This window comes from Dreissena polymorpha, chromosome 1, assembly GCF_020536995.1.
Source record: "Dreissena polymorpha isolate Duluth1 chromosome 1, UMN_Dpol_1.0, whole genome shotgun sequence".
Taxonomy (NCBI): Eukaryota; Metazoa; Mollusca; class Bivalvia; order Myida; family Dreissenidae; genus Dreissena; species Dreissena polymorpha.
Window position 1 is genome coordinate 190622489 of NC_068355.1, and position 15262 is coordinate 190637750.

At 34.6% G+C, this 15262-nt stretch overlaps 1 protein-coding gene across 1 annotated transcript in view; it reads right to left on the reverse strand.

The window, feature by feature from the left end:
• LOC127864326 (gem-associated protein 5-like) overlaps nt 1–15262 on the reverse strand; it is a 216700-nt gene that overhangs the window by 13579 nt on the left and 187859 nt on the right. Inside the window, exons 22-23 of the mRNA XM_052403980.1 lie at nt 12750–12960; nt 1339–1468 (exon numbers count right to left, since the gene is read on the reverse strand). Of these exons, the coding sequence (XP_052259940.1) occupies nt 1339–1468; nt 12750–12960 (341 nt within the window). The remainder of the gene's footprint in view (nt 1–1338; nt 1469–12749; nt 12961–15262) is intronic.

Consider the following 15262-nt stretch of genomic DNA (forward strand, 5'->3'; position numbering starts at 1 on the left):
AGACTTATGTTTTCACTTTGATTATACCCTTTCAGGTAAAAGATTGCAAAAGTGAGAAGTTGCATTTATTTCAAAGCAGATTAAGAAAAGTACAACATAAAATTATTGCACTTTGATTTATTGCTTTTATTACAATAAAATAATTCACAAACAAACATAAAATACCTGTCTCTAAATTTTCAGTCACCTGTATTGTTTGAATATTTTTGGTATCTAAATTTTGGGACATGAAAACCATAATTGTCTCAAAACTTACAGTAAAATATAATATGGTAGCTTATTTTTATTTCAAATGGAAAGAAATGAACGATTGGCATTTCTATTTCAAAGCTGCATTCTGATTGGATACTTTGTCCATGTGACCTGTTAATCAAAACTTGATGAACCAACTTGTAAGAAACAAGAGCTATTTGTAAAACAGTTATGTCACCTCTAGGCTAAAGCTAATTATCAAACCTGAAAGAACACATAAAGCCTGCAACACAATGAATTTTTTTTTCTACAAGGGCCACTAAACAGCAATTAATCCATTACCACTGCCTTTTAATCTAAACATTTTCAGCAAGTGCAGAGAGATTAATTGATGGAAAAAGTTCCACTTAGACAAAGCAAAAGTTTAGAATGTCAGTTTGGATTATGCAAGGACCAAACAACTTCTGTGGATTTGGCTGATTATTAAACTGAGAGATATTGTGTCCACTAAAATTAGTTAGGTCTGTAATTTTTCAGAAAAAAAATCTAATTTCATTCAAAGACTACATTTCTAAATAATAAATTACGCACAACATAAATAAAATAAATACGTTTTAAAGCGCAGTTTTTTTCTTCTTTCCTACCTAGACTTATACTGATATAGATCTATCTTTTTTAGATTTGGTCATTACAGACAAACATGTAATGATATACACTGGCTGAAAAATGTATCAACACTGTACACGTGTATTTGTTGACTATAGCTAGTACATTCAAACTAATCTATTTTAGCAGCACTCCGGCAAAACAGGAGCTTAATTCATGTGCCAAAAGTGTGGAACCAGATTAGCCTGTGCAATTCGAACAGGCAAATCAGGGATGACAATTTCTGTTTTTATGATATTTTTAATGTTAAGGAAGCCTCTTCGATATGAAAATCCAGTCTAGGCAAAAACTGTCGTCCCTGTCCCCGATAAGCCTGTGCCACAAGCATTTAACCAAGTTTTTCCAGAATGCAGCTCATCTCTATACCCTTGCTGATTGTATACTGGTCTCTTAAATATTCACCACTTAGCAACCAGCATAATTATCAATCCCCTCATGGACTGCAACCTAAACTACATGAGAGAGTACGGGGTTGTTTACCTGGCAGGGCACTCTTGTTGCTGGGTCGCTGGTCCCAGTGTGAGAAGTGCGCAGGCTCAATTTGCAGAAGCCCCAGGGATGTGAGCTCACAGCTCACCATCTCATGCATGCTGCTTGTGGCCAGGTACACCTGAAATAGTTGGGGCATTCAGACATAAATACACTGGATTGACAGCTGTCTGCTATTGTACACCACTCCTGTCATGGTTTCTTACTTATTAGGTGAGCCATTATGGAGAGATGGAACAAAAAATGTTTCTCTTGTTTTGTTTGAAGAAAAGTCCAGTCCGGAGCTATAATGTCCCCTTATAAGACCATGAAACATGATGTCACTTAATAGGAAACAGAAGTAGTACTTGATCTCACTGTGGGATTGCTATGCTGGGGGGCATAATGCATAAGACCCATTTTTTGCATGATGCACCTCAATTAATATTTCTTATTAAATGTATGTTCAAACATTGACATTATCAAGATAGGAATACCACTAAAAACACAATATTAAATGAACCTTATGCTGACAATGTTTACAGGAAACACTGGTTGTAATTAAATTATGCATTTGCATATAACAGCTCATTTTTTAACAATGCTTCAAGGGCATTCAGCTATAATGAAGGCCATCAATTAGCATGATAACATTTTAATGCAGTTGCATTGATTTAAATCCGTTAAGAGCCTTTCAGGACAATGTTAATTGCCCATAAAACTGTTGCTTTTTACAGCATGATGAAGATAACCTTTACAACATGGCCTTCATTTGTGTTTTTTTTAATTAAATATCCAACAATTGTAAACATGGATGCAATGTTAAACCACATGTCTTTGATTGGCTATGAACAAACATTTCTAAGCTTATATAACTTTGATGTTACACTGGTGTAAGGGATACAGTGTATAGCTTACAAACAGGATGGTCCCCAGTTTGTACACCACTCAAAAGTGTTCTTAAAAACCTTACCACAGAAGTCAAGTACTGGTTTTCACCTGGATATTGCCTGAAGAGTGTCTACATAGGCCCAGACGTTCACTATCAATCTTAAATAAAATGGTTGAAACTAAGCTTATATAAGGCTAAATGTTTAGTTTCTGATGTAAACCCCGTTACAAACAGCAGTACATGATCAGTTTTGGATTGTCATAGTCTCTTTCAGATAGGACTCTAATCATACATTGAATGCCTTGAAGAACAAAGTCAGATGAGGACTGAAAATGCATTATTGCTCAGATATACAGCTTAAATGCTCCACAAGACTCAGCATAGTTATTAATTTAATTAAACAGTAATAGACTACAGAACAGACAAATCTTTCTTAATTTAACTAGACATACAGAATTGTCTTCTACTATGTGGACACTCACTTATCATAACCTAAAACAATGCTGACTCAGGTCATTCACAAATGGAAGTTTCACTAAACAAGAGGACCATGATGGCCCTGAATCGCTCACCTGATAAACTGTGACCTCTATTGTCTACATGAAGTTTAACTATGATTTGACCAGATGACCTACTTTATGACCTCAGATGACCCAGGATATACAATCCCAAGCCAGATTTCATCAATTAATACATTCAGATAAAATTGAACTAAGACATGATGAAAGCTGTGACCTCTTCCATCTACACAAGGTTTTACTAGAATTGGCCCAGTGACCTAATTTTTGACCCCAGATGACCCATATAAGATCCAAAATCAGATATTATCAAGATAAACATTCTGACCATATTTCATTAAGATCAGATGAAAACTATGACCTCTATTGTTATGATTTTTTAAGGTTTTGTTATGATTTGACCTAGTGACCTAGTTTTTGACCCCAGATGACCCAATTACAATCTCAACCCAGATTTCATCAAGATTAATATTCTGGCCAAATTTTATTAAGATTGGATGAAAACTGTGACCAACTAATGGGATTGTTTACCCTCGGGACTTCGGTTAAAAACCATTGCCCCAGCACACTGCTTAACATAAAACTCTGCATAAAAAGGTCGAAAACAGCCATAAAATGGACAGCCCGATTTTACTGGGCTGTACCATTGATATAAATAGAAAACTTTGCAGTGTTGGTGCGGTGCCTTAATAAAAATCTATTGGTTTAAAAATATCTAACCTTTATAAGAAGCGTTAAAAAGACGCAGTACTTTACAATGGATGGGCCTTACGCTGTTAAAAAGCGGCGTTTTTATTGGTTGATGCACTTTTAAAACGATGGTGCTGATTGGCCGAAATTTCTTATTAAGGATTGCAAGTAGGTCAATCCGTTTATAAATAGAATTTTCCCACGGCTGACGTTGCACTTTAACAAAAAGTAAACAATAATAGTTTATATGCAAAAAATATAAATTAAAGAAAAGGATGAATTAATCCAAAAGAACTTGAGTTGTTTTATAGTTATAGATTACTATGTTTATATTATGTTTCTGTACTTATTATTAATTATTATCATTAATATGATGTTGTTATTGTATGCTATTGTTTGCTTTGTTTTTTAAGGAGGAGAGAGAGAAAGAATAGCCCAAATTTTATAAGTAAAGATGGTGAAAACACACATACTGTTGTATGTGGCATCATCATTACCAGACCCACTGTTCAGTATATACTGCAATGGGTTTGTTGGAGTCTTTAGACTTTGTGATCTGTGTTTTAAATGTTAGAATCCAAATAGGATTATTTTAATATAACTCTTATAGAAAAAGGGATACACATATGTGTAATATGTTTGATTAACAAAATAATAATACTTGAGGGTTTTCCAGATCACAAAGTGGTTGAACATTGCCACAATAAAAACTGTGACCTCTACTGTCTACACAATTTATTTTTTTAAACTTTGACCTAATGACCTAGTTTTTGACCCTAGATGATCCAAATTCCATCCCAACCCAGATTTTAACAAGACAAACATTCTGACCATATTTCATTAAGATCTGATGAAAACTGTGACCTCTTTTGTCTACAGAAGGTTTTACTATGATTTGACCTAGTGACCTAGTTTCTGACCCCAGATGAATCAAATACAATCCCAATCCAGCTTTGATAAAGATAAACATTCTGACAAAATTTTATAAAGATTGAATGAAAACTGCGACCTCTATTGTCTACACAAGGTTTTTCTATTATTTGACCTAGTGACCTAGTTTTTACCCCAGATGACCCAGATTTCATCAAGATAAACATTCTGACCAAATTTCATCAAGATTGGATGAAAACTGTGACCTCTACTGTCTACACAAACTAATTGTTGATGGACACACGCACGCATGACGGACATCGTACGATCACATAAGCTCACCGTGTCACTTCGTGACAGGTGAGCTAAAAATAACAGTTGAAATGGCATGTAATATTAAAACTATTTCTATGGGTAAGCTTTATTTGTATCCACAGACAAGAATGTTTTTCATGTCTTTAACACATTCCTTTTGCCATCTCTCTACTTTTCTAGCATTCCTGTTCATAAAATACTTGATAACTCAGATGCCATCAAATAAACTGGTATACTGATATTCAAGATTGTGCTCTTGCAAGTCAAAAATGGGTCAAGGATGGAATCATCACTCACTTATCAGCTCTGTCTACCACCTAGATAGCTGGGTGATCCGTCAAGTGCCAGCAGCCATTAGGCTAAGAGGGCTTCAATGCCAGCAACATTTTTATGCATGTTCACCTTCTGAGATATTTTACTCTTGTGTACAATCGACTTAGTTTTAGTCTATTTTTTCTTTTAACCCTTTGCATGCTGGGAAATTTGTCGTCTGCTAAAATGTTGTCTGCTGAATTTCTAAAATTAGCATTTTCTTTGAATTTTTTCAAAGAATACTATCAGAATAGCAAACAGTTTGGATTCTGATGAGATGCCACATTCTGTGGTGTCTCATCTGGATCCAAACTGTTTGCAAAGGCCTTCAAAATTCGGTTCCAGCACTGAAAGAGTTAAGCTTTATTTTTCTTTATTAAAGCTGTAATGTCATTTTGTTCAAGGATTTAATTTTGGACATATCAATTGAAAAAAAGACCTTTTCACATTAAGGACCTTTGATTAAATTTGATTTTTGTCTATTAATTGCACAAATTTAATTTAATTATGAAATACAATAAATTTATAATAACAATTCAGAATAAAGGAATCTTGACTGCCATAAGAATTTCCACTGCGAACAAATACCGAACATATTTTGAACTTAAAATAGCAAGATATTTTTTTATTATGTAAATGCACTTATAATCAGACAAGACTCAGCATGTGTAGTCAGGTGAACCAATCTGAATTTAATTTTTATAATGAAAATGTGTTTAGTAAAAAAACATTTATGTGAAAATAAGGGCTTTAAAAGTCTGAACACTAAGATTTAGCATTTAATTTACAGTGCCAGTTTTAGCAAATCCATTAACAGAATGGGTTAAAGGATGCCATAGAATTTCTCCTATCTTTTCCACTCATAATAGACATGCATTTCCCTGTTATTTATAGGCCATATATTTAGTGTTTGATATATTTTGTATTGGTAATGATTAAAGCAGGAACTAAATTATAAACTGAAATTTAAAAGAAGAAATTCTTATCATTAACTGAAAAGCAATTTTCTTTGAAATATTCATCCTTTCATATACAATATCTCAGTTTAAATAATCTATGGAAAGCATTGACCTCTGTATTTCAGCAGCTTATTGCTAGAACTCATTAATGAACTCCATAAAGCAATATGTTTCCAAAATAAATAACTTTGTAAAATCAGGGGTGGTTACTATTCATAATGGCCCTAAGAGATCTTAGATATAATTGTATTGAAGTGAAAATTTACGACGATCTAATTTTCTATTAAACATTCAATGTTTTCTTCTTACAAAATGATACAATCTAAATGATTTAAATATTTATTTCTTTGAAACATTTAAATGTAACAAGAGCACATCATAGCGGGTGCCAACGCTCGGCTGTGGGTGCAGTTTTGAATAAATGAAAGCTTGTCAGAAGAAAAGGAAGAAAGGTAAGTGTTTATTTTTCTTATTTTTAGAGATACAGTGGCCTTGACCTTTGACCTAGTGACCCAAAAATGGGTGTGGCATGTAGAACTCATCAAGGTGCAGCTAAATATGAAGTTTCAAAGTTTTAGGTGAAAGCATATTGATTTTAGAGCCAATATTAAGGTTTTTCACAACGCGGACGGTGGACGAGCTGGCTATGACAATACCTTGTTGTTTTTTTCCCGAAAACAGCTGAGCTAAAAAAGAATTTTCAAAAGTTTAGGAGCTTTGTAAAAATGGGAACTGGGCATTATTTTTTTCTAAGGCTAAACTACTTATCTCTATATGAGCAACATCATGCAAAAATGGGTCTTATGACATATGGGGCAAAACAAGCATGCACATTTGCACAGTCTGGTCAGTAGCTACACTGTTTGCTATTATAGTCTGCAAGGTTTTATTGTCTCATTAGCACCTGGTCTGGAGATATGACGGCCACATATGGCTTAAGATCCATTTTTGCATGATGTGAGTCATTTACAAACAACAACATTGTAGTGCTCTAGTTTAAAACATTTCACTGTGAAGACCCAAGATAAAGTTTGAAAGATAGAATAGAGGACAATTAAGGCATAGTGCAAAAATGGGCCTTATTACATATAGGAAAAGTGTAGCTCCATTTATTCCTCTGCAACCACAAATAAGACAATGAAACCTATCATGGTCAGGATCTATGCAGGCCAAATATGGCATGATGCCCATTTTCATGTGATGCAGCTCAAATGGATAAGTTAATATGGTGTCCAAATAGACAGGTAGATTCACAAATTTGATTCCCACAAGGAAATAGTTTTAAGACATCACCAAGCCAGGAAATGCACTCAAGAGGCTCTCAATAAGCTTTGAGCTTTTAAAGCAATCCAGCTAATATTAATGTTTAACAAATATAAATAGGTTTAAACTAAAGACATTTAATTAATTACAAAATTCCCTATTTTGTGGATGGAAATCCCACATAGTATAAAGTGGTAAGGTCGTTATTTCTCTGAAGCGCCATCATTTTCAGCACAACAATTGTTTTATGCTTGAAGGGTTCTGCCCTTGTCAAAAAATAACCCACTTTCATACCAAAACACATTTAAACCAACATAAAACTATGTTTTTTCTGAGTCTTACTTAGCAGAAGTTGGTTTTTGATATTAAAAGCGAGTTTTATGTGCGCTAAACTGTGCTTAACTGAGTTTAAAGTTGGTTATTTTAAGAAGATGTGTGTTTAAGCGAGTTTTGTCTGTAAGAAGTTGGTTTTTTGTGTGTCAAAAGTGAGCCTTTTTATTTATGAGTTGGTTTATGTGTGTTTAAGTGTGTCTTTTTGTTTTATAAGCGAGTCTTTTACAACAGAAGTTGTTCTTTTTTTAAACAGAAGTAGGTTTAAGTGAGTTTAAATTGGTCTTTTTGTAAATAAGTTGAGAGCTGCAACGAGGCTTAAAGACTCACTTTAACACACTTTTCAATAAGTTGGTCTTTAAGTTGGGCTTTTGTTCCTTAATATAACTCATCAATGAAACAATAATTCTTCAAATAGGTCTTTGTTTGATGTTTATAGCCATATATAATACAAGTCAATTGTAAAGGGGCTTTTTTTACAGCTTGTTTGTCCCTATTGTACATTTGTGGGCTCCCCATAATTTTTAAGGAATATTGGATGAAAATGGCACTTTCAGAACATCACAGGTTCACAGATGGACAACAAGTATCACTGACAAAAACTATAACAATGGTCAAGCTTAGTTTTATACATAATACATGAAAGAGTTTGTGTTTTACTTTGATTTTTTTCTTTATGTTTGTTTTTATTATAAACAATATCTTATGATTGTTTTATGTCTTAAAATTATTTTATTTTTTTAAATTTTAAAATAATCTTATATGATTGTTTATATTTATTTAAAAAAGTATTTACTTGTTAAATCTGCATATTTAAATAATTATGGTATTGGAAACATTATTTTGGAAATGATCTATTTATTTTTGTATATAAGTTATGCAAGATTTTGATATTTTCATATGATACCATCATATCCATTTTCTTAATTTGAAATAAAATAATAAAAAGCCAAACATGACCTGTGTTACATTAACTGTCATCTATATAACAAGACAATACCTAACAAGAAATATCTTTAAAAAAGATATACGGCGTTGATTGTGGTCGATGTTTATGAACGATCAAAAGTTATCTCTATGAGATAAAAAGTAGCGGATGCCTTTTTTCTGCGCAGTTCTTAGCTACATCATAAGCAAATCAATTACGGGGTGTTGCGCCAGATTTCGTGTCTTATTTTGCTTTATGTGATATTATTACTCAGATATCTATATTTACAGAATAGAAAAACACAAGAAACATGAAAATAAACGAGTGCATATAGGTCAGCCGGCAATACTCGAATCTTATTTAATTGCATAATTATAGTATAGTGAATTATTGTGCTCATGCTTAATAAACTGGTCTAAATGGATAAAAATTTCTAATTAATTTTATCAAAATTGGTCCTTATTATGCAAATGTTGAAACCATATTAAAAATCGATGATTGACATACCACAATAATATCGCCGAATATCTTTATTTAGTATCTTTCTGATCAAAACAGACTTCAAGTGCACAAAGTTTACGAGACGGCGTTTATATAAAGATTTCTGCAACTGACCGCAAACTGACCTTGATACCTTGCGGATTAGAATGCAATGCATTACAGTCACTACGGTATTGTCAGTAAGACCGGTGTTGAATGATCGCAACCCCTTCTGCGAACTCCGCCGATGAACTGTATATAAACTCTGACTTTCACAAATGGCCGCGAATTGACCAGAAACCTCGCGGGTTGAAATGCAATGCAAGTAAGTTCTAAATATGACAACATAGCCTTTAGTATAAACGCTTTTGCGCTGGTAATTCTCTGAAAATAAAAGGTGAACGCACAAACAGTATTTATGTCGAAAATTGATTGTAAAACTGTTCTATCTATTGAGCCTTTTCATTAGAGATAAAATTGTTTCATGCAGTAAAACAGTGTTACAAAGACGCGGATATGTTTCCAATGTTCTGGTGTTATACTCAAATCAGCCAATGGAATAAATGAAGTGTATTCATTTGTACCTAGCCGCGGGAAATTTTATTTGAGTATTATTGGAGACTTACAAAGGTCAAGTCAGGGTGAAAAGCTGGCTTAATACAGGCTTTTGATTGGCTATTGCACAAGGAGTTATCTTTTTGAAAACAACAACTTTTGAAAAACAAGCTGGTGTCAGCAATTGAATATTGAGCTAAATTTAATTCAGCAACATTAATATAAAGAAGTGAAAGACTTATAATGGTAGTGTAAAATGTCTTGAAATTCTGTCAGCATGAGGTATTGTGTGATGAAAACATTGTGTTTTTTACTACAATGTGGAAATCAACAATAAGTTGGTGGGAAAGGAGGTTGAACTGCCTGTTATTTTTTTTTGGAATACTGAAGAACAGTTTTAACAGGTTTGTATTGTCATTTCTTTATCCCTTTTTTTATTAAGTTTATTGAATTAATTATGATCATTATCATATTTATGTATTGTCACTGGGAAATGTAAATGGATAAGTTATTGTTTTGCAATTTACAGGAAAAACAACACAATTTGAAGCAAAAAATAGATAAACTTACACATGAAAAAGCGTAAATGTTGTGTACAGTGAATAATTTTGGTTGTGTTTCATGGTTATTGTCATCTTAAATTTTATTTATAGCTATTTCTGGTATTACTGAACAGATTCCTTTCCCTCATACTTAATTAGAACTTATATATTTTAATTTTGAAGGTTAAACTCTTTCAACGAGGCAAAATATACATTGATGGAAAGATCCTTTGGAAAGAATGTGCATCATCGCCTGCCTGATGTATGGACTTTTATACCTGGTTTTTACCCTGCACGAGCTGGCAAACTTGAGGGGAACAAGAGTGGGTAAACCTCGCCCTGTCCTTGACCAAAAAGCTGGATTTGTTAAGAGGTAAACTATACAGGTTATTGCATTTAAAATGCAACCAGTCCACACAGCCAAATGAGACCACGCATCTTGGTACATTTTAAAACTGCATTTTCTACCAAACGCAATTTCTTTAAAAAATTGATGAAAAGTGCTTAGTCACATATGATCACGGGATTAAAATTTAAAAAATAAACAAACAAAAACAACAAGCAAATAACTTAAATGTATTATTATGAAAGCAACAAGATTACCATAACAGCAATATTTCATAGTTAAGTGGAAAGAAAACATAACCAATTAACATGTTTGAAGAATGCCTTGCCCTTTTGAAAGTGTTTTGGTATTAATCCTTTGCAGATCAACTGGCGTAAGAGATCCTCAAGAGGAGAAGGACACAAGCAGCATTAATGGTACATGTCGCTCCAGCACCTGCTTTCCAGGTCTCTCTACCAGCTGCTTTCCAGGTCCCTCCACCCGCCAAGATCAGGTCTAGGTCCCTGCACTGGCTGCCGTCCAGGTCCCCTAGCAGTCAAGGTCTCGCCAGTGGCTGCTGTGCAGGTCCCACCACCGTATGCTGTCAAGGTCCCTCCATACGCTGAAATCCAGGTTCCTCATTCCGCTGCGCTTCAGGTACCTCCAACAGCTGAGATCCAGGTCTCTGCAGCAGCTGCGGTCTAAATACTTCCCCTGCAGAGGTCCACTGCGGTTAACCTTTTGCTTTTAAATCTTCCATAAATGTCTATTATTGTATAATGTACTGTAAAAATTATATGTTTGTATTATTTTGCGGTGTACTATTTTTGTCATATAAACATAATATCGTACACATTGTCTTTTTTTTCCTTTAAACCACACGGGGCTTATAATGAACTGTTGTAATTGCTTCACAAAAAAACATTTTTTCTAGAACATATCAGTCCAAAATTATTTTTTTTCACACTGCAAAATCCCACAAATGGCTCACAAAAAACCTACTTTCTAAAAAAAAAACTCACTGTTAAAACCCACAAAAAACCAACTAACCCAAACCCACAAATGTTTTCTTCACAGATAAAATACTGTTAATAACTAGGTCTAAAGTGAGTTAAAAGCATGTTTTCACTTTGTAAAAAACTAAGAAAGGCTTGCTTTCAGCTCACTTTTCGCTCACTTAAAAACCGTGTTAAGCCTGCTTATAGCTCACATTTTAAACACACTATTTACCCACTTAAAACCAACTCCACAGACAGAAGTTGGTCTAAGCATGTTTAACAAACCTCAAAAACCCAACTTGTAGAAAATCATACTCACTTTAAACCCACTTAAGATGGTTAAAAAACCCACTATGTTGGTTTAAAGGGAGTTAAACAAAGATTTAACTCAGAAAAAACCAAGTCGGTAAGCTAAAAAATCAAGTCGGTAAGCTAAAAAACCCAGTCGGTAAGCTAAAAGCGTGTCTGAAAAAACCTGCTTTTAGCACAGTGCAAATACCACAGAGTTAAACACAGCTGAAGAAAACTCACTTTAAACCCACTTAAGACGGTTAAAAAACCCACTATGTTGGCTTTAAGCGTGTTTAAAAGACTCGCTTTTAGCTCGGTGCCAATACCGCAGGGTTAAACCCAGTTTAAATCTGGGTTATAACCGGATTTTGCTCACTTTTTTGACAAGGGTGTATTGAGTAACTAATGGATTGGATTTTGTGAGGACTATTTTGCAATAGCAGACATATCTATGGCAGCTACATGCAAATAAATTGAGTTATGTAACCAATCAATGCACTTGTATCGCAAATTAAGCCTGTAATGTTCTTTTCACATAAAAGAGCAGTTCATAGGATCCCTTCTAATCAGACAGCAATTTCCAGGGAGTGGTTTATGGCGATGATAAAATGTCATACAGTAGACAATGAGGAGAAAAAAGAATCTTTAAATTGAAGAATTTGAGCTTCATCATGCCATAATTGGTCTTTAATATATGCATTTCACAGTCTGGTCAGACGCTACATTGTCAATCAAAGTTTTGTGGTTACATAAGCGGACAAAGTAGCTCCTGACCAGACAGCGGGAATGCACATGAACACTTGAATATGACTGCCCCTCATTATCACCTGCCACTCGTTGTTCTTGACCAAGAACTACAATGATTGCATGATTAACCAAGCTAATTTGCATATGACACCACCCCCCCCATCTCACCAGCCAATCATTGTTCTTGATCAAGTACTACATTGATTGGATGAAACAGTAACCTTATTTGCAAATGCCCCCACCTGACAATGCTTGTTCTTGACCAAGTACTGCAATGAGCGGATGAAACAATAACCATATTTACATATGCCCCCCCCAACATTCCCTTTGTGGCCAGCTAAAAAGGGTTCTTGCCCATGATTGGATGAAACTCCAGGCTAATTTGCATTAGCCCACCCCCATTCTCACCTGCCACTCCTTGTTCTTCTCCAGGAACTGATAGGCCAGACCCCACTCGTTCTGCAGGAGGTGTTGCTGTACCACGCGCTGTGTGTACATTAGCCCCTGCTGCTTGTCATTGGCTATAATTGAAATGTGGGCCGCAGTGCGCAGGCTGGACTGGTCATACCGTCGAGCCAGGAGCTTTGCTGCATCCTGAACCTGACGCATTGCCAGGTGGCTGTAAATGGAAATTAGAAATTTACATTCCTTAAGTGTGCCTTAGGAAAATATCAGGCTAAATGCAAAAATTGGCTTAATGTAAAATTGGGCTTAAAGCTAAAATTGTGCCTAAGTTTGCTTAAAAGTTTGGTTTAATGAAAACATCTATCTTAATTTTTAAATTGGCCATCATGCAACTGTGTAAACTCAACACAGGCTGTTTTGTAACACATTTTTTCCACTTATATGGTTTAATCTATTTTTCTCAGTATAAATCCAGTTTTCAAGGACTGTAAGTGCAACTGGATTTAAAGTTTTGTTAAGAAAAACTAGAAATATCTTTTAAAAAGATATACGGCGTTGATTGAGGTTGGAGTTGGTGAAAGGTAAAGAGTTCAATGAATGAGATCAAAGATAGCAAATGTCTTTTCCTGTGCAGCTCTTAGCTGCATCACACACAGTACGGGATGTTACACAGAGTTTTTGCTGCTTATTTTACATTATTACATAATGCTGGTCATAAATCTAAAGATACAAAACAGAAACCAAAGGAAGAATGGAAGTGAAATTAAATAATGAGTCAACTGGCCAAGTACACACGAAGTATTCGTACATATTTTTTAATATTTATACGCGCGTTCTTCGAACAACCTGTTTTAGTGGTTTTTCAGGCATTGCTATTTGATTTGAGTATTAACAGTATCGAGAATCATCGGGCTCATGCTTAATACATTAGTCAATATGGTGGAATAATTCTTGTTAAATTAATTAAAAATAATATTTATCATGGTATTGTTGAAAACACATTAAGAATCTATTATTGACATACCATAATTATATCGCAAAATATATTCATTTAACATATTTCTGGTCTGAAGAAAATTCCAGTTCACCTAGTTCACGTGATAGGTCTATATTATATAACGATTATTTTACTGGCCGCGAACTGTCCCTGATACCTTGCAGGTTGGAATGCAATGCATTAAAGTGAGGCCACGCTTCCACTGCTGGAACAACGGCTTGTTAAAAACTTTATACTTTTACATGTTTAATTTTAAATTTCGAAAACAATTTAAAATGGTTTGACCAAAACGAATATCAGGATAGGGAAAAACGATACTTTTATGAACTCTATATTTAAATATACTAGTACACAGACAGGAATATGGAAGTAATTACTAAATATGAGAACATAGCCTTTAAGTACAAACGCTCTGGCGCTGGAAATCCTCTGAAAATAAAAGGTGCACGCACAAACCGTATTGATGTCAAGAGTTGAGTGTAAAACTGTTCTATCTATCAAGCCTTTTCAAAAGAGATAAAATTGTTTCATGCTGAACACGCAGTAAAGCAGTGTTACAAAGATGCGGTCATGTTTCCAATGTTCTTGTGGTATGCTCAAATCAGCCAATGGAATAAATGAAGTGTAATTATTCGTGTCTAGCCGCGGGAAATTTTATTTGAATTTTATTGGACACTTACAAAGGTCAGGTAAGGTCAAAAGTGACGTTAAACAGTTACGCCGAAAAATCTGTCTCAGCAATAAATCTTTTTTGCATGTAAGTTTTTTAATATTCCTACATTTCAATGCCTTTGAAAGAGGTCAAGCAAGGGAAAAATCTTGGCTTGACAGCTTTACATAAGTAATCCATCCATATAATTTCAAAGCTTTTACCACATTTACTGTGCATCCTACACAAATAATTAGCATTCCATCTAAGCTTACATCAATGCCAGACAGAATGGTCCAATTTATCTCTCAAATTTCTTAAACAAATAGATAACCTGTCAATATTTTCCTTGGAAACCTAGAAACCTTATACATTTTAATGGCAAAATAAGCATGAGACAAATGGTTTATGTTGTGTTTTACAATCCAGATCCCTCATAAATCATCCCAAAGTCTGAAAATGGTTTTTATAACATAAAAGACATTGAATACTTTGTTAACAAGAGCACCGCATAACAGGTGCCAACGCTCGGCTGCGGGTGCATTTTTGAATAAATGAAACTTGTCGCTTGTCAGTCTGTGACCTTGGCCTTTGACCTAGTGACCCCAAAATAGGTGTGGCGTGTAGAACTCATCAAGGTGCATCCACATATGAAGTTTCGAAGTAGTATCAGAAAGCACTTTGATTCTAGAGCAAAATGTCAATGTTTTAGCACGACGCCGGCGGATGGCTGACGGCGGACGTCGAGCTGGCTATGACAATACCTCGTGTTTTCTCCGAAAATAGCCGAGCTAAAAATTTAGTCAAAGATTTGAGATGTTTTAGATTTACCCTTTATGGATAATCTGTACTCAAGGATCTATAATCACA